Source organism: Nyctereutes procyonoides, unplaced genomic scaffold (genome assembly GCF_905146905.1).
Source record: "Nyctereutes procyonoides isolate TBG_1078 unplaced genomic scaffold, NYPRO_anot_genome, whole genome shotgun sequence".
Taxonomy (NCBI): domain Eukaryota; kingdom Metazoa; phylum Chordata; class Mammalia; order Carnivora; family Canidae; genus Nyctereutes; species Nyctereutes procyonoides.
The window spans coordinates 40,621,516-40,644,381 of record NW_026575120.1 but is presented as its reverse complement, the minus strand read 5'-3'; the positions used below and the strand labels follow the sequence as shown (position 1 = coordinate 40,644,381).

Genomic DNA, 22,866 nt, shown 5'->3' with positions numbered 1-22,866 from the left:
CAGCTCAACCAGACCTCTGGCCCCTGACGTCCCCCTTCGTATTTCTCTCTGCTGGCCCTGACCTGCTCCTCGGCGATGAACCCCACCTGCCTATGCTGCACCTGTCCCCTGGCTCTAAATGACATCCGCCTCACCACTGTTAGCGAGGGCCATGAATCGCCTTTCCTACAGCACCCAGGTCTTTCCAATCATCCAAACTAAACTCCAAAGGTGCTGATCCCTGGTCTACAAGGCGCCTCTTCACCCCCCAGAGCTCCTCTTCTCCAGGCAGAGCAGCTACATCATTGTCACAGGGATCCAGAGGAGCCACAAATTTCTGGGTAAGTCCCCACCCTGATCAGCTGTAACCTCCACAGGACAGATAATGGGGGGCTCCACTCCATTTCTAAAGTACACTCCCCACCACCTTCTGGGACCCAGACACCTGTAGCAGCTCTGAGGCACGAGCCTGCTCCCAGGTCATGCTGCCCCCCAGGCAGCCCCTGATGTGCCCTAGAACACTCATGGGCACTGCCACTTGTGTCAGTCACTCAGGATGCCCACAGCCAGGCAGGCAGCCCCATTTCCCCTAGAATCTCCCCACTTCCAGCAGGATTCACATCCTGGGCACTGAGACAGGGAGACCTGTGGGGACCTGGGGTTGGGAACAGATGCAGCACCAATGGAGCTCGGCTGGGTATAGGCTCATGGGAGCAGGGGGCGAAGGCCAAGGGGGTCCCCTGGCTATGCTGCTGGGGAGGTGAAGGTCCTCTGAGCCTCAGGGCCTTGCACAGAGTAATGAAACCAGCATCCACAGCTCTGCCCATGAGCTGAAGCAACCAGAGGGCCATTGGTCATTCACTCTAGCTCCCAAACCTGGCCCCTAGCCTGACCTGAGAGGGGCCATTTGAGGAACATTTCAAGGGCTGCATCAGCCCTGTGGACACTGGCCTTTAGGGGTGCTAACAGTGGCAGAGCGATGCCTCGTCGGGAGCCTGCAGCCTGGTGATCAAAGCTGGGGCTTGGAGGCCCCACTCCGCACTTCCTGTCTTGCATCATGGCCAGGTGACATGCCCCATCTTCCTCATCATAAAGTGGATGGAAGGTCCTCAATTTTAGGGCCCTGCTCTTACTTATCAAGGTTTTGGAGCATGTTTGCTACCTGCTTAGCCTGGAACCATCCGCTCCTATTAATTCAGTACAACATCTACCAGTTATAGTGAGAAGCAGTGACTCCCAGAGGCAGAGCTGCAGAAGCCCGGCCTGAGGAGGAAGATGCATGGACCATAGGGGAGGGCGCAGCCAGGATGAGGGGCCCAGTCAGCAGCCCTAGGCCTCCTCTGGGGGCTGTGCTGGGAAACCACCATGGGTGGTCCACTGGCCCATTGGTTATCAAGGAGCCTGGCGATGGGATGGGCTTCATCCTCCTCCTCACAGCATGCAGTCAGGCAGCAGGGGGCACAGGAGAAGGAGCCCAGAAGCTACAAGACCCAGTGGAGATGGGCTAAGCTGTCCTCTGTGGAAGGGAGGCTGCGGCCATGGGAGAAATGGAAGCGTCAGAAGGAAGCCAGGAACCCCTCCTAGGAGCATGCAATTCATTACCTGTCAACGGGTGTGCAATGACTGACACAAAAGAAAGTTTTTTACAGGGTAAGATAAAGACGAAGTAAATGTTTTTAAGACGGCAGTTTTATTTGCTAATGGCACTAACCATTTTGCTCTCCCCAAAATACTGTCAGTGTTGAAGAAAGCAACGTAAGTGAATGCACTTCAACTTTGTAAAATAAAAGAATCTTGGTTTATCATTTTGTGATCAAAAACTTTAGTTCAAAATTCATTTTCTTTCCACTGACTTAGAATTCACTGACATCTATAGCAAATCAGGGTAGCAAAAACCGTTGTCTGTTTTTCAATCCATCCACAGATGCAAAGGTCTATGTTACATGATGGATAAATGTTCATCTCCTTACAAGTTAAGCAGAAGACGGACACCTGGGTGGCTCAGTGGTTGAGCATCTGTCTTTGGCTCAGGGCATGATCCCAGAGTCCTGGGATCGAGTCTCACATCGGGCTCCCTGCAGGGGGCCTGCTTCTCTCTCTGCCTCTCTCTGTGTGTCTCTCATGAATAAATAAATAAATAAAATCTTTTAAAAAAAGTTAAGTAGAAGAAGTTGTATTGTAATATATTTAACAAATAAGAGGAACACCCAGTGAAATTCTCTTTTTTGTAAGATTTTCCTAACCAGCCAGGAAACTCTAAGTGTTGGTGAGAAGGGGCTGGTGTAGCTGACACACACTATTCCTGCCAGCACATGAGAGATAAAACCAACACCCATTCTCAAGCTGTTCCCTCTGCAGCAGAGCTTCTTTCAAAAGACATTTCCCTTCTCATACATCAAAATCCGATCCTGGACATTAAGGGACAGAATGTGGGAGCTGACATCTCAGAAAGTACTTCCCAGGGTGCACTTACAGTTACGTGGCACCGGAAGAGGGGCTCGCAGGCTGGGGCCACTGTCTCTCCATCAATAGAACAGAACAAAACAGCATAACCTGATGGGTCCCAGATCTGCTGGCACAGTGACCAGTGGGCTAGATGTGCTGTGACTATCACCATGACTCCCATAAAATGCTGCAAAGATTTCTAATTTAACCAACCAGACCAGCACACCCCTCCTAGTGCCTGGAATGAAGGACATGCTCACTCAAAATGAACAGCCGGTCATGCTCTTTCTGGGAAGTGACATCCCTGCATCCTCCTGGAAGTGACATCTGGCTTGAGGCAGATGGTCACTGCCAGCTCATTCCTCAAATAGTAGGAGAGTGTATTTCTTAATTTCCAGAACACTCACTATGAACAGAGCTGCTGATGCTGCACTAGCGTCCTCCGGAGAAAAGAACCAACAGAATATATGCAGACACAGGAAGAGATTACCAGGACTTGGCTCACAAGATCACGGAGCTGAGCAGTTCCACCTTCTGCTGTCTGCAAGCCGGATGCCCAGGAAAACAAGTGGTGGTTCCTGTCCAAGCCCAAAGGCCTGAGAAGGAGAAACAAGGGCAGAAGACCAATGTCCCAGCTCAACCGTGCAGGAGGAGGTGCTGGAATCCAGCTCTGCCTTTTTGTTCTATTCAGGCCTCAACTTGAACTTATCTAGGTCCCAAAAAAGGGATCAAAATGATATTTATGGCATAAAGAAATACTTAGCACCCAGAAACTAAAATTCACAATTCATAACATCTAACTAAAAATTAGCAGACAGGGAAGCAGAAAACTATAGCTCATAACTAAGAGTTGACAACTATCAGTTGACATCGACCTATAGGCGTACACTCGGTGGTCTGAGTTAAACAATTTGTTCAAAAAACTGGAGGAAGGGTGCCTGGGTGGCTCAGTGGTTGGCTTTCTCCCTTTGGCTCAGGTTGTGATCCCAGGGTCCTGGGATCAAGTCCCCCATCAGATTCCCTGCAGGGAGCCTACCTCTCCCTCTGCCTGTCTCTCTTGTGAATAAATAAAATCTTAAAAAAAAAAAAAAAGCTGGAGGAAGCATGGTCAGTAGATACAGAGGAGATGTGAAAGAGACCCAAATCTACATTCTAAAAATGAAAACTACAAAATCTGAGATGGGAAATGCACAGACGGGATTAGCAAAAGTAATATTAGGTGCTGCGGCAGAAATGAGGATAAACGTGAAAAGCACCAAATGTGGAAGGCACTGAGAAGAGGGAGGAACAGAGTGTGCCCAGAGCATGAGAGAGGTGTGGGACACCGTCCAGATGCCTAATGCACACACAGGCAAGGCCCTTGAAGGACAGAGACAGAAAAACATCAGAAGAAATAAGGGATGAAATTTTTCCAAATTTACTGAAATCTGCAAACGCACAGATCCAAGATGCTCCACAAACCTCAAGCAAAAAATGACATCAGGGTACATCACAATCAAGCCACTTAAAACCAGGAATAAAGGGATCCCTGGGTGGCACAGCGGTTTGGTGCCTGCCTTTGGCTCAGGGCGCGATCCTGGAGACCCGGGATCGAATCCCACGTCGGGCTACCGGTGCATGGAGCCTGCTTCTCCCTCTGCCTGTGTCTCTGCCTCTGTGTGTGTGTGTGTGTGTGTGTGTGTGTGTGACTATCGTAAATAAATAAAAATAAAAAAAATATTTAAAAAAAAAACAGGAATAAAGAGAAAATCTTCAAAAGCCACCAGATACAAGGACACATTTACTCACAGAAAGATGGTGGTTGATGAATCGCTGGAAGCAATGCCAGACAAGAGACAAGAGAATATCTTTAAAATGTGAAAGGGAAAAGGATCGTCAACCTACAGACCTATAGCACACTTATCTTTCAATCATGAAGGCAAAATAAAGATGTTTCCAGACACATGAGAGTTGGAAGAATGAATTGCCAACAGACCTGCAAGAAATGTTAAAAGTGATCCTTCAGGAAGAAGGCGGGTACCAGATGGAAACCTAGATCTTCACCAAAGAATGACAAGCACCAGAATTCACAACTCTGTGGATACATAAAAATACCACTTCTTCTCATAAAATATCCTTAAAATACAATTAAATAAATTTATGGTGGAAAATATATTTTGGAGTTTATTATATATTTCCAAATAAGATCTATGACGTCAGTACCAAAAACCTAGGGTGGGAGGAAAGATGTATGCTGTTGTAGGTAGAATAACATCAACTAAAGAGAGACAATAATAAGTATTCACTGAAATAATACCACAGGGGGTGGGGGGGCGCTAAGATGGTGGAATAGGAGGAGGGCCCCATGCTTGCCTCGTCCCTCAAACACAGCTAGATACGTATCAACTCATTCTGAACACCCAAGAAGTCAATCTAGGACTGACAACAAACTTCACAAGAGGGAGAGAAAAGGCCACATCATGGATGGTAGGAGGTGGGGAGACGTGGTTTGGGGAGAAACAGATTGTGGGCACTGCAGTGGAGAAAGAACCCTGGTCACAGAGTCAGGCAACAGACACACGGGGGTGGGGGGGTGGGCACACAGGCCTATGCACAGGAACAATTCCCCGAAGCCAATGATGGGGAAAACAAGAGAGGCTGATTTTCACAAGATTTTACAACTGGCGGGATTCAAAGACTGGAGTTCTAGAGGCCCACAGTGTGGCCAGTATGGAGCCCGGTGGGCACTGCAGTGAGCACCCCTATGGAGAAGGAAGGTGCAGAGCCCGGGAGTGGAGGGCACAATTGGAGAATCCCCTAGGACACACTGGGAAAGACAGTTCCCCCTACTTGGAGCACATCTGGGAGAAGTGTCACTGCTTCTCCAGGGACAAAAGACTTGCAAGCATCAGTTCTCTCCCCAACCCGTCAGCATAAACTAACTTCAGTAAGCAGCACAGCTTAAACCAAGCCCTGCCCCCTGTACTGCAGGCGCTGCTTTTCCTGGGCCAGTGAGCCTAAGAAGCAGAACAGTGGGTCCCTCCCCAAGAAAACCAGCACAAACCCCCTGCACACACCACATCTAAAGACCACAGAATGCCGCAAAGCTTCAGCTCTAGTGCAAACAGGATCTAGCCTCTTTTAACAAGCAGACCAGAGCACACCTAGTTAACACTTGCCACATGCTGGACAAGGTCCAAACACTGCCCACTGCAGGCAAGGAGACACTCTGCAGACAACTGGCATGAAGGATGCAGCCGCCAGAACACTGCAGCAGAGTGCACACAGCACACACCAGGACACTTCCTGAATCCCAGCCCTGGACATTATATGACCTCTTCCTCATAAAGCCACTACTCTCAGGAGCAGGAAACATACCAGGCTTTCCTAACACATAGAAGACGGAGACTGAGACAAAATGCCAAAACAGAGGAATTCATCCCAAATGAAACAAGGAAGGGTCACAGCCAGGGATCTAATCAAAGCAGATGTAAGTACTGATCCAGAATTTAAAGCAACAATCATAAGGATATTAGCTAGGCTTGAGATAAGCATAGAGGACACCAAAGAGTCTCTTACTGCAGAGATCAAAGACCTAAAACCTAGCCATGCCAAAATAAAAAATTATACCTGAAAACTTCCTTAATTTAGGGAAGGAAACAGACATGCAAATCCAGGAGAAACAGAGAACTTCCATCAAAATCAGCAAAAGCAGGCCAACACCAAGACACACTGTAGTTAAATATGGAAAACACAGAGACAAAGAAAAAATCTTAAGAGCAGCAAGAGAAAAGAAGTCCCTAATCTACAAGGGAAGACAAATCAGATTAGCAGCAGATCTCTCCACAGAAACTTAGCGGACCAGAAGAGAGCGGCATGATATACTCGATGTGCTGAAAGGGAAAAATCTACAGCCAAAAGGATACTCTATCCAGCAAAGCTGTCATTAAGAATAGGAGAGCCAAAAAAAAAAAAAAAAAAAAAAAGAAAGAAAGAAAGAAAAGAAAAAAAAATAGGAGAGACAGAGTTTCCCAGACAAACAGAAACTAAAGTAGTTTGTGACCACTAAACCTGCTGGGCAAGAAATATTAAAGGGGACTCTCAGTGGGAAAGACCAAAAGTGACAAAGACTAGAAAGGAACAAAGTAAAGTCTCCGTAAACAAGACTTGACAGGTAATATACTGGCACTAAACTTATATCTATCAATAATTATTCTGAATGCAAGTGGACTAAATGTTTCAACCAAAATACATAGGGTATTAGAATGGATTTTAAAAAGACCCATTGAGGGATCCCTGGGTGGCGCAGCGGTTTAGTGCCTGCCTTTGGCCCAGGGCGCGATCCTGGAGACCCGGGATCAAATCCCACATCAGGCTCCCAGTGCATGGAGCCTGCTTCTCCCTCTGCCTATGTCTCTGCCTCTCTCTCTCTCTCTGTGTGTGACTATCATAAATAAATAAAAATTAAAAACAATAAGTTAAAAAAAAAAGACCCATTGATATGTTGCCTATAAGAGCCTCATTTTGAACCTAAAGACACCTGCAGATTGAAAGCAAGGGGATGAAGAACCATTGGACATCAAAAGAAAGCTGGTGTAGCCATCCTTACATCAGACAAACTAGATTTTATTTTTTTTAAGATTTTATTTATTTATTCATGAGAGACAGAGAGAGAGAGACAGAATGAGAGAGGCAGAGACACAGGCAGAGAGGGAAGCAGGCCCCACGCAGGAAGCCTGATGTGGGACTTGACCCCGGGTCTCCAGGATCACGCCCTGGGCCAAAGGCAGGCGCTAAACCGCTGAGCCACCCAGGCTGCCCAGACAAACTAGATTTTATTTTTTTTATTTGTTTTTTAATTTTTATTTTTTTTTATTTTAATTTATGATAGTCACAGAGACAGAGAGGCAGAGACACAGGCAGAGGGAGAAGCAGGCTCCATGCACCGAGAGCCCGACGTGGGATTCGATCCCGGGTCTCCAGGATTGCGCCCTGGGCCAAAGGCAGGCGCCAAACCGCTGCGCCACCCAGGGATCCCACAAACTAGATTTTAAACCAAAGACTGTAACTGGAGATGAAGAAGGACACTATATCATAATAAAGGGGTCTATCCATCAAGAAGATCTACAATTGTAAGTAGTCATGATCCCAACTTGGGGGCACTTAGATATATAAATCAATTAATAACAAACATGGAGGAACTCATTGATAATAATACAAAAATAGTAGGGGCCTTCAACACCCCATTCACAGCAATGGACAGATTATCTCAGCAGAAAATCAACAAGGAGGGATCCCTGGGTGGTGCAGCGGTTTGGCGCCTGCCTTTGGCCCAGGGCGCGATCCTGGAGACCCGGGATCGAATCCCACGTCGGGCTCCCGGTGCATGGAGCCTGCTTCTCCCTCTGCCTGTGCCTGTGTCTCTGCCTCTCTCTCTCTCTCTCACTGTGTGCCTATCATAAATAAAAAATAAATTTAAAAAATTGCCTTTAAAAAAAAAAAAGAAAATCAACAAGGAAACAATGGCTTTGATTGACACACTGCATCAGATGGACTTCACAAATTCATTCAGAACATTCCATCCTACAGCAGCAGAATACACATTCTTTTCGAGTGCCCATGGAACATTCTCTGGAATAGATCACGTCACAAATCAGGCCTCAATGAGTACAAAAAGATTGAGATCATACCATGAATATTTTCTGACCACAACATTATGAAACTTGAAGTCAACCACAAGAAAAATTTGGAAAGAACACAAATATATGGAGGTTGAAGAACATCCTACTAAAGAACGAACAGGTTAACCAGGAAATAAAAGATAAAATAAAAAATACATGGAAACAAATGAAATGAAAACACAACAGTCCAAACCTTTGGGATGCAGCAAAGGCAGTCGTAAGAGGGAAGTATGTGGCAATGCAGGCCTTCCTCAAGAAGCAAGAAATTTTTCAGATACACAATCTAACTTTACACATAAAGGAACTAGAAAAGGAACAGCAAATAAAAACCTAATGCCTTAAAACAAAAACAAAACAAAACAAAAAACCCAATGCCTCCAGAAGAGGGAAAATAATAAGGATTAGAACAGAAATAAATGATTCAGAAACAAACAAAACCAGTAGAACAGATCAATGAAACCAGAGGCTGATTCTTTGAAAGAACTAATAAAAGTGATAAACCCCATGGCAGACTTATCAAAAAGAAAAAAGGGCTCAAAGAAATAAAATCACAAATCAGGGAGGAGAAATAACCACCAACATCACAGAAAAGCAATTAAAAGAGAATATTATGAAAATTATATGCCAATAAATTGGGCAATCTGGAAGAAATGGATAAATTCCTACAAACATATAAACTATCAAAAGTGAAACAGGAAGAAATAGAAAACTTGAACAGACCCATAACCAGCAAAGGATTGAATCAGTCATCAAGTATCTTCTAAAAAACAAGTCTAGGGCCAAATGGCTTCTCAGGGGAATTATACCAGACATTTAAAGAAGAGTTAATACCTATTCTCAAGTTGTTCCAAAAAATAGAAATGGAAGGAAAATCTCCAAACTCCTTCCACAAGGTTCACATTACCTTGATCCCAAAACCAAGGACTCTAGTAAAAAAGAGATCTATGGGCCAAAATCCCTGATGAACATGGATGTAAAAACAAGATACTGGCAAATCCAATCAATAGTATATTAAAAGAATCATTCACCACAATTGAGCGGGATTTATTCCTGGCTTGCAATTGCAAGAGTGGCTCAATATTTGCAAATCAATCAGTGTGATACAGCCCATTAATAAGGAAAGGATAAGAGCCATATGATCCTCTCAATAGACACAGAAAAAGCATTTGACAAAATACAGCATCCTTTCCTGAAAAAGACCCTCAACAAAATAGAGACAGAGGGGACATACCTCAACGTCATAAAAGCCATATACAAAAAAAAAAAAAACCCCACAGTTAATATCATCCTCAATGAGGAGGAGAGCTTCTCCTCTACAGGCAGGAACAAGACAGGGATGTCCACTCCCACCACTGACATTCAACATAGTCCTGGAAGTCCTGGCCTCAGCAATCAGACAACAAAAAGAAACAAAATCGGTAAGGAAGAAGTCAAACTTTCACTATGTACAGAAGGCATGATACTTTATGTAGAAAACCCAAAAGAGTCCACCAAAAAACTGCTAGAACTGATACACAAATTCAGGAAAGCACAGGACACAATGTCAACGTACAGAAATCTGTTGTATTTTTGTACACCAGTAATGCACCAGAAAGAGAAATCATGGAATTGATTCCATTTACGATTGTGCCAAAAAACATACGATACCCAGCAATAAACCTAACCAAAGAGGCAAAAGATCTATACTCTTAAAGCTATAGAACACTCATGAAAGAAATTGAAGCGAACACAAAGGAATGGAAAAAATTCCATGCTCGTGGATTTGAAGAACACATATGGTTAAAATATCTGTACTACCCAAAGCAATCCACACATGTAATGTAATTCGTATCAAAATACCACCAGCACTTTTCACAGAGCTAGAACAAACAATCCCCAAATTTGTATGGAACCACAAAAAACCCCAAATAGCTAAAGCAATCTTGAAAAAGAAAGCAAAGTGGGAGGCATCACAATTCTGGACTTCTAGCTGTATTACAAAGCTGCGATCAAGACACTATGGTACTGTCACAAAAATAGACACATAGATCAGTGGAACAGAATAGAGAGCCCAGAAATGGATCCTCAACTCTATGGTCAACTAATCCTTAACAAAGCAAGAGAGAACATCCAAAAAGACTGTCTCTTCAACAAATGGTAGTAGGGAAAACTGGACAGCCACATGCAGAAGAATGAAACTGGACCACTTTCTTACATACCACAGACCAGTTAATTTATTCAAAATAAATTTGAAACCATAAAAATCCCAGAAGACAAACAGAGTAACCTCCCTGATATTGGCCATAGTAATTTCTTCCTAGACATGTCTCCAGAGGAAAGGGAAACAAAGCTAAAAGTGAACTACTGGGACTTCATCAAGATAAAAATCTTCTGCACAATGAAGGAAACAATCAATGAAACTAAAAGGCAGCCTACAGAATGGGACAAAATGTTTACAAATGACATACCTGATAAAGGGTTAGGATCCAAAATCTATAGAGAACTTATCAAACTCAACACCCAAAAAACAAATAATCCAGCTGGAAAATAGGCAGAAGAGATGAACAGACATTTTTCCAAACAAGCCACACAGATGGCCAACAGACACATGAAAAGATATTCAACATCACTCATCATCAGGGAAATACAAATCAAACCATGATGAGACATCATCTCACCCCTGTCAGAATGGCCAAAATTAACAACACAAGAAGCAGCAAGTGTCGGTGAGTATGTAGAGAAAGGGGAACCCTCTTTCCTTGCTGGTGGGAATGAAAACTGGTACAGCCACTCTGGAAAACAGTATGGAGTTTCCTCAAAGAGTTAAAATAGAACTACCCTAAGATCCAGCAATTGCACTACTAGGTATTTACCCAAAATATACAAAAATACTGATTCGAAGGGGTATATGCCCCCTGATGTTTATAGCAGCATTATCAACAATAGCCATACTATCAAGAGAGCCTAAATGTTTATCGACGTGCATGGATGAAGATGTGGTCTCACCCCAGTGAGAATGGTGAAAATTAACAAGACAGGAAACAACACACGTTGGAGAGGATGCGGAGAAAGGGGGACCCTCCTGCACTATTGGTGGGAACGTGAACTGGTGCAGCCACTCTGGAAAACTGTGTGGAGGCTCCCCAAGAAGTTAAAAATAGAGCTGCCCTACGGCCCAGCAAGTGCACTGCTGGGGATTTACCCCAAAGATTCAGATGCAGTGAACCGCTGGGACACCTGCACCCCGATGTTTCTAGCAGCAATGTCCACAATAGCCAAACTGGAAGGAGCCTCGGTGTCCACCGAAAGATGAATGGATAAAGATGTGGTCTATGTATACAATGGAATATTACTCCGCCATCAGAAAGGACAAATACCCACCATTTGCTTCAATGTGGATGGAACTGGAAGGTATTATGATGACTGAAAATGTCAATTGGAGAAGGACAATCATCATATGGTTTCACTTATATGTGGAATATAAGAAACTGAAAGAGATTATAAGGGAAAGGAGGGGAACTGAGTGGGAAAAATTAGAGAGGGAGACAAACCATGAGAGACTCCTAACTCTGGGAAAGAAACAAAGGGTTGCAGAAGGGGAGGTGGGTGGGGGGGATGGGGTAACTGGGTGACTGAGGAGGGCACTTGGTTGGACGACCACTGGATGTTATACTATATGGTGGAAAATCGAACTTTAATAAAAACAAGTGTAAAAACAAAAACAAAAAAGATGTGGTCTATATATACAAAGGAATACTACTTGGCCATCAAAAAGAATGAAATCTTGCCATTTGCAACATCCTGGTTGGAGCTAGAGCGTATTATGCTAAGTGAAATAAGTCAGTCAGAGAAAGACAAACACCATATAATTTCACTCATGTACAGAATTTAAGAAATGAAACAGATGAACACAGGGAGAGAAAAGAGAGGGACGCAAACCAGGAAACAGATTCTTAGCTACAGAGAACACGCTGAGGGTTGCTGAGGGGAAGGGAGAGAGGGAGTGGGTGGGTATTAAGGAGGGCACCTGTGATGAGCACTGAGCATTATGTGTAAGTGATGGATCACTAAATACTACCCTTGAAACTAATAATAGCTATATTTAACCATCGAATTTATATAAAAACTTGAAACCTAAAAGAAATAATACAACAAAGAATGCAGCTAATAAAAAGAGGAAGGGAAAAAGAAGAGGGAGAGCAAGAGAGACAAATGAATTATTACTATTAATAAAGTAATAAATACTAATTATAAATGGAATAATAAATACTCTTTTATATTTTAATAGAATAACAAAAACATTTAATCCAAAGCAGGCAGAAAAAGAGGGAAAAAACCACAAAGAACAGATGGGCAGACATGACAAATAGGAGACAGCAAGGTAAAAGATTAAAATCCAATGCATCAATAATCATATTAATTATAAATGCTCTGAACAGCTCAATTTAAAAAGCAGAGATTTATAAGTTGGATAAGAAGGCAAGGTCCAATTGTATGTTGGTCCAATTGTGTTCTGCTTATGAGAAACCCACCTTAAGTAAAAATATATAAATAAGTTAAAAGTAAAATGATGGAAAAAATATATAAAGGGAGCAGGATTACCTATATAATATCATGTAAAGTATACTGCAGAGCCAAGCACATTACCTGGGAAAAGCAGCTCTTTCCATAGTGATAAAGGGGACAAAGGTTCCAACTTACCAAGAGGACAGACTCATCCTAAACATTTATTATGCACCTAATAATGAATTGCCAAAATACACGAAGGAAAAATTGGTAGAACCGCACAAAATTCTGTCTACGGGTACAACGGGAGATTTCAACATTATTCTCTCAAAAATTGGTAGAATATCTGGGCATAAAGTCCATTAGGGCATAGAAGACCTATGAGCATCCTCGGCCAGGGTGGCCTCATTGGCATTCATGAAACACGCCATCGAAAAAAATTAAAAATTAAAAAATTAAAATAAATTTAAAAAACCCACACCATCCAACAGCCACAAAATGGAACAGGGATGATAGAATTCTCAAGAATCAGTTCAGCAGCTTAACCGAGCCACCCACGTGCCCCTCTTTCTCAAGAAATCTAAAAGAATTCAAGGCATAATCCCTGACCACAGTATAACTAAGGAGAAGTCAGTAACAGAAAGATCCCTGGGAAATCTTCAACAAAAGAATGTATGTCTTCATAATTCTTGGGAAGAAGAAAGAAGAAAGAAGAAGAAGAACAACAACAACAACAGCAACAAAGATCTTTGAGCCAAAGGAAAATGAAATGACATTTAATGTCAAAATTCGTGAATTAAGCAGCACTTGGAGGAAAATGTATAATAAAACCGCTGAGTTAGAGAAAGTACAAATCATCTTGAGAAACTAGAGAACATGAGTAAGTTAACCCCAAAGTTTTCAGAAGAAAATAAAGATCAGAGTAGAATTCAATGACATTGGAAACTCAAAATAACAGAGAAAGATCAATAAGACCAAAAGCTATTTCTTGAGATCAATAAAATGTATCAACTTCTAGTCACACTGATAAAAAAAAAAAAGAGTCTACACAATCCTACATCAGGAGAGAGGGGATGTCACCACAAATCCTACAAATGGTAAAGTGGGTAAGAAGGGAATAGTAAAAACAAGTTTGTGATAATCGAATGAACAACGTTCAGGCAATGACATAAATTCCCAAAACTACCTCAAAAAAGAAAAAAAAAAGGAAAGCCTTATGGCCCTTTATCTTTAGAGAAGCTCATTTTAGTTAAAACCTTCCTACTCTAAAGACAGACGTACAAATCCAAGCCGAAGGGCTTCACTTCCCAGAACGTCTGAGGAAGAAATGGTACCAATTCTACGAACTCTTCCAGGAACCCACAAAGGAAGGAACAGATCCCCCCCTGGCGAGGCCTGCTTGGCTCTGACCTCAAAGCCTTGTCTGGCCTAGAAAATGAGAGAACAACCTATATGCTGGCAAACTGAACACCAATAGAAAATAAATTCACAAAAATAAATAAATAAATAAATAAATAAATAAATAAATAAATAAGAAAAAAGAAAACGAGAGAACAACCTATACGTTGGCAAACTGAACACCAATAGAAAATAAATCCACAAAAATAAATAAATAAATAAATAAATAAATAAATAGAAAAGAAAATGAGAGAACAACCTATACGTTGGCAAACTGAACACCAATAGAAAATAAATCTACAAAAATAAATAAATAAATAAATGAACAAATAAATAAATAAATGAATGAATAAATAAGTAAGTGACTGACAATGAGAGAACTACATTATTCACGAGCGCCGACGCAAATCCCCTTACCACGTTTTGGCAAAGCGAATCCAACAACGCGCAGAAACCGTTGCCGCACGACAGGCAAGCCCACGCCGGGCCACCTTCCCTCCGAGTGCCGCCAATACGGCGCCACCACCGACGGGAATCACCCTCCCGAGACAGGCATTCCCTGTGCAGGAACAAGTTGCCCTACAATCACCCAAACTAAGGTCGGCACCCGATTGTCTGGGGAATCCAAAGGAAACACGGCTCTGGCACACAGGCATTGCGGTGGCCACCGACGAGGAGGAGGCTCAAGCACGCAGGCTCCTGTGACCACCCGCCCGGGGTCCGTAGATAATTAACCCCCAGGCCTGGCCCGACCGTTCCACAACGGCGTGAGACACTGTGATGTTTACGGACCCACAGGGCAAGCGGGCAAAGTCGAGAAATGTCCTTGTTTTGCTGGGTTTACAGGAAGGTGAGTGGCCTTTCCCGTTACACGTCCTTGGGAAAATATGTCAGTGCGTCGCATGTAGGCGCCCCTGCCCAGGGACACGTGGAGGGTCTCCCTGCCACTGAGCTTCCCGGAAAACTCACCGAGAGGTGGGGGCCCGGGGTGTTGTCAGTGGGGAACCCCAGGGCAGGCCCAACCACTGGGCTTACACCATCTAAAGGGACACCGAGAAGAGCGCCTGCCAACCCAGACGGGGCACCGCAGCCTCTGTCTGTGAACAAGCCGGAAGCCAGATGCGCGCACGCCAGGCCGACCCGGCTCTCCAGCGCACCCTGACTGCTCTCCTCGAGCTGAGTAGCTAATCGCAACTAAAGACCTGAAACCAGACGGGCCAGCTGACCGCGGGGTGCGCACCTCTAGGGACCAGCCAGCCTGGTGCCCCTGGACAGCCAGCCGCAGCCACACAAGGGTCCCCTGAGTCCCCTGGCACAGCCCACGAGAGACGCTGTGCTCCGTCACCTGGTGAGGCCGTGGCAAACAGCAGCGGTCGGTCTCCCTTCTGGGAGCCCACGTATGCGGCCGTCTGTCTGACATCGGCTCCGACCTGACACCTCCGGGCTTGGCCAGGCCGGAGCATCAGCAGGTCCGGGGAGAACGCGGCTGGGCCCCTCCCGGCACGGTCACAGAGGGCCGGCCGGGTCCCTTGGCTGAAGGCCGTGAGTCTCGTCTGGTGGCCTGCCTTGGGGCGCCTGCAGTGGCCCTAGACCGGGCCATCTCACGTGAGCCGACGGTCCTACCCCTGACCCACCCAATCCGGGCTGTGGTCGGGCCCTCACGTGGGATGACGGTGGCAGCTCAAGTCCCTTGAGGGACAGAGCCAGCATCGGGTGCGTTCCCCGGTCTGCAGGGAGACTCAGGCCAGCACTGTACACCCGCCCCCCCCAGGGCGTCCCAGCCGCATGGACAGGGGTCCAGAGGGCTCAGCATTCCAGGGCCTCTGCCCACCCAGAACCCAGAATCCAAGTGTACGGTGAAGACGGCACGGGGCAGCGAGCCCCTCAGATCAGGGGTCTCCCCAGCACTCGGGGGTGTGGGCTCCCCAGAGCAGACGCGGGATGGGCAATGAGCAGAAGCACGCATCCACGGGGATGGGGCGGCAGACGTAGGGAGTGACCACTGCTGGGGACAGGGCTCTCTGGGAACGTGAAGATGCTCTAACCCTGACCGCGGCGACGGCGGCCCAAGTCTGTAAATACCCTGGAAACCACCGAACCGCATACTTTACAGGAACGAAGCGTGAAGAGAGTGGTTTTAACCTCAGTGCGGTGTTACGCAGAAAAGAATGATCAGGCTACGCTGTCCCCCAGCATACGGACATGTGTGCAGACCCCCTATGCACTCGGGTACGCACAGGCCCACGCACACGGGTCTTCCCCCCTCTGTCTACCCGGAGGAACGGGATCACCCTTCATGGTCCCGAACACGCATCCTGCCCGGACATCCTCAGCCGGGACCTGTCATTCCCAGGTTAACAAAACCAGAGAAGTATCAGACTGGCCTCCTGCAGGTGGAGCGTCCCTAGAGATGAGCAAGGCGGCGTCCGGAGGCCGCCCAGCCGCACCGAGCACTTACTGCGCTCCAGGCCCGCGGCCAAGCCCGTCCTGGTGGGGAACTAGTCACTGTATCCTCACCCAAGCTGGAAGGTTTTATGTGTCACCCGGACCAGGCCACTGGGGATGGGGAGCTCACTGCTCAGGATGCCACCACACTCCTGTGCCTGTCAGGCGGGGCTCATGCGGCTGTGCTCAGCTTCCCCTGGTCCCCGTCCTGCCCCAGCACTAGCCCCTCCACCCGCACGGCCCCTCCCCAGGGGCTCCTTTGCTGCACCCCACCCTCCGTGGAGCACACGGAGCGCCTCTTGCCTGTGCCGTCCAGAGGTAGTCCAGCCGCAGCTTGACGTCCACCTGCCGGGCGTGCAGGGCCAGCGTGCACGAGAACAGCAGGATGGCCATGATGGGCTCGAAGCTGCGCCCGGACACCGCGCCGCCCCTGGGGGGGGTGGGGGGGTCAGGAGGGAAACCTTGTCAGTACAGAGGGCCCAAGACCCGTGCACGCGCCCCCGGGGCAGGCCAGTCGGCAGCACCTGCCACCGGCCGGCTGCAGCACCTCCCGCCCAAACCGAGGCCTCGCTGGCCCTGGGCCCAAATGGACACACGGAGAAGCCGCGGCAGCAGCGCACCTACCCCGAGGCCCGGGTGTAGCCGCTGAGCTCCAGGACCAGGATGTAGGACGCGGTGAGCACGAGGAGCAGGATCATTTTGGGCAGGGAGGACACTCGCAGGAAGATGGCCAGTGGGAGCGTGCCCACCAGGCCGCAGAGCAGGGCGTGGGGCGCAGACTCGCAGGGCGCAGCGGGCAGCAGTGTGTTCTGGCCGCCGGGCGTCAGGACCACCAGGGTCCTGTTGGGGCTGGAGCTCCAGGCCCAGGGCAGACAGCCCACCTGGAGGGGGCGGAGGGGTGGAGGGGGCAGGGGCGGAGGGGGAGGGGGCGAGGGGCGGGTGGGGGCGGGGGTGAAGGGAGAGGAGGAGCAGAGAAAGCAGGGCCAGAGGAGGCAGGGGCAGAGGGGGCAGGAGGGCGGGGGGGGGAGGGGGCAGAGGAGGCAGGGGTGGAGGAGACAGGGGTGGAGGAACAGAGGAAGAGGGGGCGGTGGGGGCAGAGGAGCAGAGGGAGCAGGGGCGGATGGGGCGGTGGGGTGGTGGGGTAGAGGAGGCGGGGGTGGAAGAGGCAGGGGTGGAGGAGGCAGGGGCAGAGGGGACATAGGGTCAAGAAGAGGCAGGTGTGGAGGGGATGGTGGGGAGTGGAGGCAGCAGGGGCAGGAGTGGAGGGGGCAGGGGCAGAGGGGTCAGGGGCAGAAGAGCAGGGGTGGAGAGGCAGGGGTGTTGAGACAGGGGCAGGGGTGGCACGGAGTCGGGGCTCAGGACCAGCCGCCCTCAGCCCCACCTGCACCGCCCACCTGCTGCTACAGCTTCCTGTGGGAAGGAGGGGATGCCCCCAGGTGCCGCCCGCCCCCCCTTGCTGTGCCCTCCAGGCTCCTCCCAGTGTAGGCTGGGAGAAGCCCGAGACCCCCTGGCCCCCCCAGACCGCCCGTGCCCTCTCCGGCCCCCCTACGGTCCCTGCGGCCCTGCCTCCCTCCTGGTACTCAGCGCCCCACCCCCTGCCCTGCCTCCTGCCCCAGCTTCTACTGCGCACTGGGGAGGGGCTGGGTGTCCCTTCACCCGGAGACAGCCCCCCTCAGCCCCGCACACCTGGGGGCTCCCCCCGCTACCCCCTGCCGCCTGCGGACATGCTCACCACACATCCTTGGGCCACGGAGTAGATCAAGACCACTATGAAAATACACAAGACGGTGCGGATCTGGATGGTCAGGCATCCGGGAAAACACTGGACGATAAAACACATCACTGTGAACACAGGCGTTCCTTAGAGTTGGTTCCGGTCGCAGGAACGGTCACAGCACAGAACGGGCCGCGCCCTGGTGCCGCTGGCTCCCCACCCAGGCCCCCCCCCACGCATCTCAGCTGTGCCCAGGCTTCCTCTCCCAGGTCGACGCTGCCAAAATTAAAAGAAACAAAAACTACTGTCCTTCAGTGAAAAACAACCACTCCTGCCACCGTGTGCCCCACGCTGTGCCTCTGGCACTGGAATGAACGGATTAACTTGACATTTTCATTGCATTAAATCCTTACTATGTTATGCATTTTTTAAGTTTATATGTTGTTATTCATTATATTAAATAACAAGGATTTACACGTACTTGTGTCTTTTTTAGGTACTTTAGGCTTTACGTTATTCACGTAGGCTTTACGCTGTTTTTGTTACTAGAAATTTTGTTTTAAATCTGTTTGGGGGAACCTGGTCAGCTCAGGCCATGATCTCAGGGTCCTGGGACCGAGTCCCACGTCGGGCTCCCCGCTCGGCAAGGAGTCGGCTTCTCCCCCGCCCTCTGCCCGTCCCCGAAATTGTGCTTTCTTGCTCTCTCTCAAATAAATAAAATATTTTTAAAAGAAGGAAGGCAGCTCAAATACCTTTTGCAATAGTCATCACGTGACTTCGTGGATAAAAGCACAAAGTTCGTTTTAGATTCACGCTCGTGCAATTCGAAACAAAAACTAAAATAAAGCCCGCAGGGACCCTGCACAAGACGCTGACGAGCCCCGCAGCCAGCCAGGGCCGGCCCCTCCGCGGCCCTCCCCTGGGGAAGTCCCGACCCTCCTGTCCCCACCAGCTGGCCTTCCGCGTCCTACAGGGCTCCCACGGCGCAGCCTCGATTCCAGATTCCGTTCGGGATTCCTGAGCCTGACGCTGCCGCACCGCGCAGACACGCTGGGCCCCCAGATCTCGGGGAGAGGAGCCCCCTGCAGCGGCGCCAGCCCCGACTGCTCACACCTGGCGCTGGCCACCTCCCTCCCTGTCCAATCTCGTGTCCCCCCCCCCCCGGGGACAGAGATGTGCCCACGGACTCTCGCCTGGCCGACAAGGCACACGCAGCTCACGCATTCGCTCAGCAAACACGGGGGGGAGGGGGGCTCCTGCCGCTGTGGACATCAGGAGCCCCTGGGGGCACTGCCCAGGCCTGGCCTCTGGGGCCTCTGGTGACTGGAGGGCCACCAGCCAACGCTCAGCAAGCTGTGCCCGGAGTGCAGGGAGGCTGAAGCGGGAGGCGGCCTGGAGTGTGCAGGCGGGGCTCAGAGGCGGGGGCGGCCTGGGGGGTGGATGCGCCCATTCCATGTGGCTGCCAACCGGCCAGACGATGCTGAACGGGGGACACAATCTGCCCCCGTGGCTCCCCCGGTCTGGCCCTCCCTCCGCGCTCTACTCACTGAAGGGGACACGCGGCGGGCGCTAGCCGCTCCCGGATGTCCTACGGACGGGCAGGGACTTACGAGTCCTGGATGCACTCACACAGGACAGCTCTGCTCCCGCCGCCCACGTGCCAGCGCCACACGACGCTCCGCGGAAACGAGAGAGCCAGCGAGCCGCCGGGGGCTGGCCTCGGTCACCTCCGACCCGGGGCGCCCGCTGAGCGCCTGTCACACCGTCCACACTGTGGGCAGCCCGGTTCCACATCCTCGGCTGCCCGGGGACGGCTCCCCCACACTCAGTCCACAGCGCACAGTGACATCCAGGGACCGGTGTCTTGGGACCCAGGCCTCGGGGCCACCGAGCACAGCGGAGCGCACAGGGCCGGGCACACCGCCTCGCCGGGTGCAGAGAGCACGCCAGGGCTAGGACGCGGGCCCGCAGGAACCATGGGGCGCTGTGGCCTCGCACGACCTGCTCAGGGTCACAGACCCCTGGCTGGCTGGGTGCTCCGTGCCAGGACCCCCACAGCACAAGAACGGAGACGTGGGCAGTCATCCACTCACACTCGCAGGGCCCCAGGGCTCCTGCCACTCCGCCCCCCCCCCCCGCTAGCCAGGCGTCTCCCCTGCCCCCTGCCCGCCCTGGGGACCTCGAGGCCCACCAGCGACAAGCCCACAGCAGACACATCCAGCTCGGGGGCCTTCTCCATGCACGAGCTCGCAGGCGGGCGGGAGCCCCCAGAGCAGCTGGCTGCCCCGATAGGTGACTCCCAACCCCAGAGGGACGGACGGGGACTCAGAAGGAGCACGACCAGAACAGTGCGCCAAGGAAGCCACCGCCGCGACACACGTACCCCCCCCCACCGCTTTCTACTCGTGTCCTCTGCTCTCCTGGGCCGCAGCTTCCAGACTCCCCCGGGGACGGGCCCCAGCCCAGCCGAGGAGGAAGGCCAGGTCCTGGGGAGGGACCCTCCTGGGCGGGGCGCTCGGACACGCTGTTCCCTGGGGCTGCCTGGAGACGCCAGGGCGCAGGGAGGGCAGCTCGCGGGCTCTCTGCGGGAGATGCCACCACGGGAGCTGGCTCTTCTGTTACCTGCGAAGCCACGGTCCCGCCGGCCAGCACGCCCACAGCCCTGCAGGAGCGGGGACTGCCAGCGCGGGTGCTGAGACCCCCCCCCGTCTCGCCCCCAACTCCTGAGCCTGTGCACGCGTTCACTCACATGCAAAGGGGTGACACGCTCTTCTGAAAAGTGAACGCTGCTGGTCGCGGAGACCGATGCGGGCGCCACCTGCGTGCCATTGGCCACGTGTGGACTCCACGGGGCCTGTCCTAGCTTTGAGGCCGGTCGCTGCTCATCTTCACGGTCAGTTTGCTTATACACTCATGGAGCAAACACATGCATGGAAAATTGTTGTAATACAGAAAAAAAAAAAAAAACAGCACATCTGCCCCAAACCCGGGAGAAACCCCCCCGGAACGAGAAGCACAGCCATCAAACGTGGCCCGGCGGGTTGTCCGTGGTTGCACGTCCTCGGGCCACGCCATCCACCCGAAAGGCAGCCGTGCCAACTCCAGCAATGACCCCGTGAGCACCTGTACGCACACCACGTGCGGAACGTCGCCAAGGCCACCAGGAGCGATGCCACGGAGCACAACAGGACACCTGCCTCTCCGTGGAGGCTGCCGTGGCCAGGACCCCACGCACCGACCTAGGCACGCGGTGCTGGTGACCCGGGCCTGAGCCTGTGGCCGAGGGTGTGTGAGACAGGCAGCCGTGGCCTCCGTGGCCGCCTCCCTGGGCTCGCCGCAGCCTGCTTTACACGGGCGCCTGGAGCTTACGGCCCAGGACGAGCTGTCGCCGGGGCAGGGCCTGTGCAAGCCTCTGTGCTGGACAAGGCAGCGTCCACCCCTTCTGCTCACAACACGGCGCTGCCCAGCCCCCAGCAAGCGCCCTCACAGCAAAGCGTACCCGAACCTGGAGAGGCTCGCGGACAGTCCCTTCCTGCCCAGTGGCCACCCTGGCCCCACCGCCCCCCACCCAGGGCCGGCTGTCCCGCTCCCACTGGCACTCGTGGCCACCTGGTCCAGCGCAGGCCCCTCCTAGCTCTCACCCTGCACCCTCACGCCCGCTCTCTGCTGGCCCACGGCACTGCAGGTCCCCCCTCCCCATCCCCACCTCCTGGCCTCCTCCTGGCCTCCTCCTGGCCCCACTGACCCTGTCCCTTTGTCCTGCAGCTTCTCCCCTTGTGTGCCAGGCTCCCGCTACTGGTGCGTATCAACTCAATTCCGACCTGCATCACAGACAGGGACGTGGAGGCACGGAGGCCCCAGTGCCAGCAGCCCCCAGCAATGCGGGAGCCTGGGATGGAGGTCCCAGGGGGCCACAGAGCTGGCCCAGCAGCCCGATGCCCTGCCTGTGGCCGCCTGCCCTGTCCCAGAGGAAAGCCCGTGCCCAGCTGACTCAGGCTTTCCCACGGAGGCCCTGCTACCATGGACCCCGGCTCACCCACATGCACAGCTTCGCCCACCCGTACCTCCCTCCACTGAGGCCAGGCCCCACCTGCTGGCCGCCACCCCTCCCCACCATCTCATCTCTGGGCCACACCCCGGGGGGGACACTCAGAGCTAGCGCAGAAGCACCAACGGACACAAGACTCCGAATTCCACACACTTCAGCTGAGCCACCTCTGCCAGGAGGGATGTGTCTGTCACAGCACCCGGCTCCCGGCTCCCCGGGAGGGGGTGGCGGGCCATCGAGTCAGCTCCACCTGTCACATTCTCCCCGAAAACTACGTGAAAACACCATCTTATTTAAAGCTGAAAATGGCAGTTTCCAAACCACGTGTCACCCTATGAAGACCAAACAACTGGAAATTGGTTTAAATAAATAACATCTTTTCAATCAAAAAAAAATAAGAAGTTACCTACGAATAACAAAGAAGTTAAGTGGATAAAAGCGAATTTAGTTTTTCAAAAAGTTGCTGTTTCCAACAATTACACAAAGAGAATCCTGAGTCGGCAGGACATGGCCATGGGGTGAAGCGGGGTAATGGGGTGCATGAAGTCACGGACAGGGGGCCACGGCGGGGCTGGGACCGAGGGCTCTCCCAGGAGCACAGCCACCCATGGAGCCAGCCCAGCCCCCACCCCAAAGCTCACAGCAGCAAAGCCAACAGAGAACCCTCCACGGTGCAGGTGTCCCGTCCACCA

The 22,866-nt window shown here is 50.8% G+C and overlaps 1 protein-coding gene across 1 annotated transcript in view; it reads right to left on the bottom strand.

Moving 5' to 3' along the window:
* The window catches only part of LOC129516202 (adenylate cyclase type 1), a 94,279-nt gene that overhangs the window by 10,347 nt on the left and 61,066 nt on the right, over nucleotides 1–22,866 (bottom strand). The window contains exons 12-14 of the mRNA XM_055335539.1: nucleotides 18,145–18,234; nucleotides 17,037–17,293; nucleotides 16,716–16,842 (exon numbers count right to left, since the gene is read on the bottom strand). Of these exons, the coding sequence (XP_055191514.1) occupies nucleotides 16,716–16,842; nucleotides 17,037–17,293; nucleotides 18,145–18,234 (474 nt within the window). The remainder of the gene's footprint in view (nucleotides 1–16,715; nucleotides 16,843–17,036; nucleotides 17,294–18,144; nucleotides 18,235–22,866) is intronic.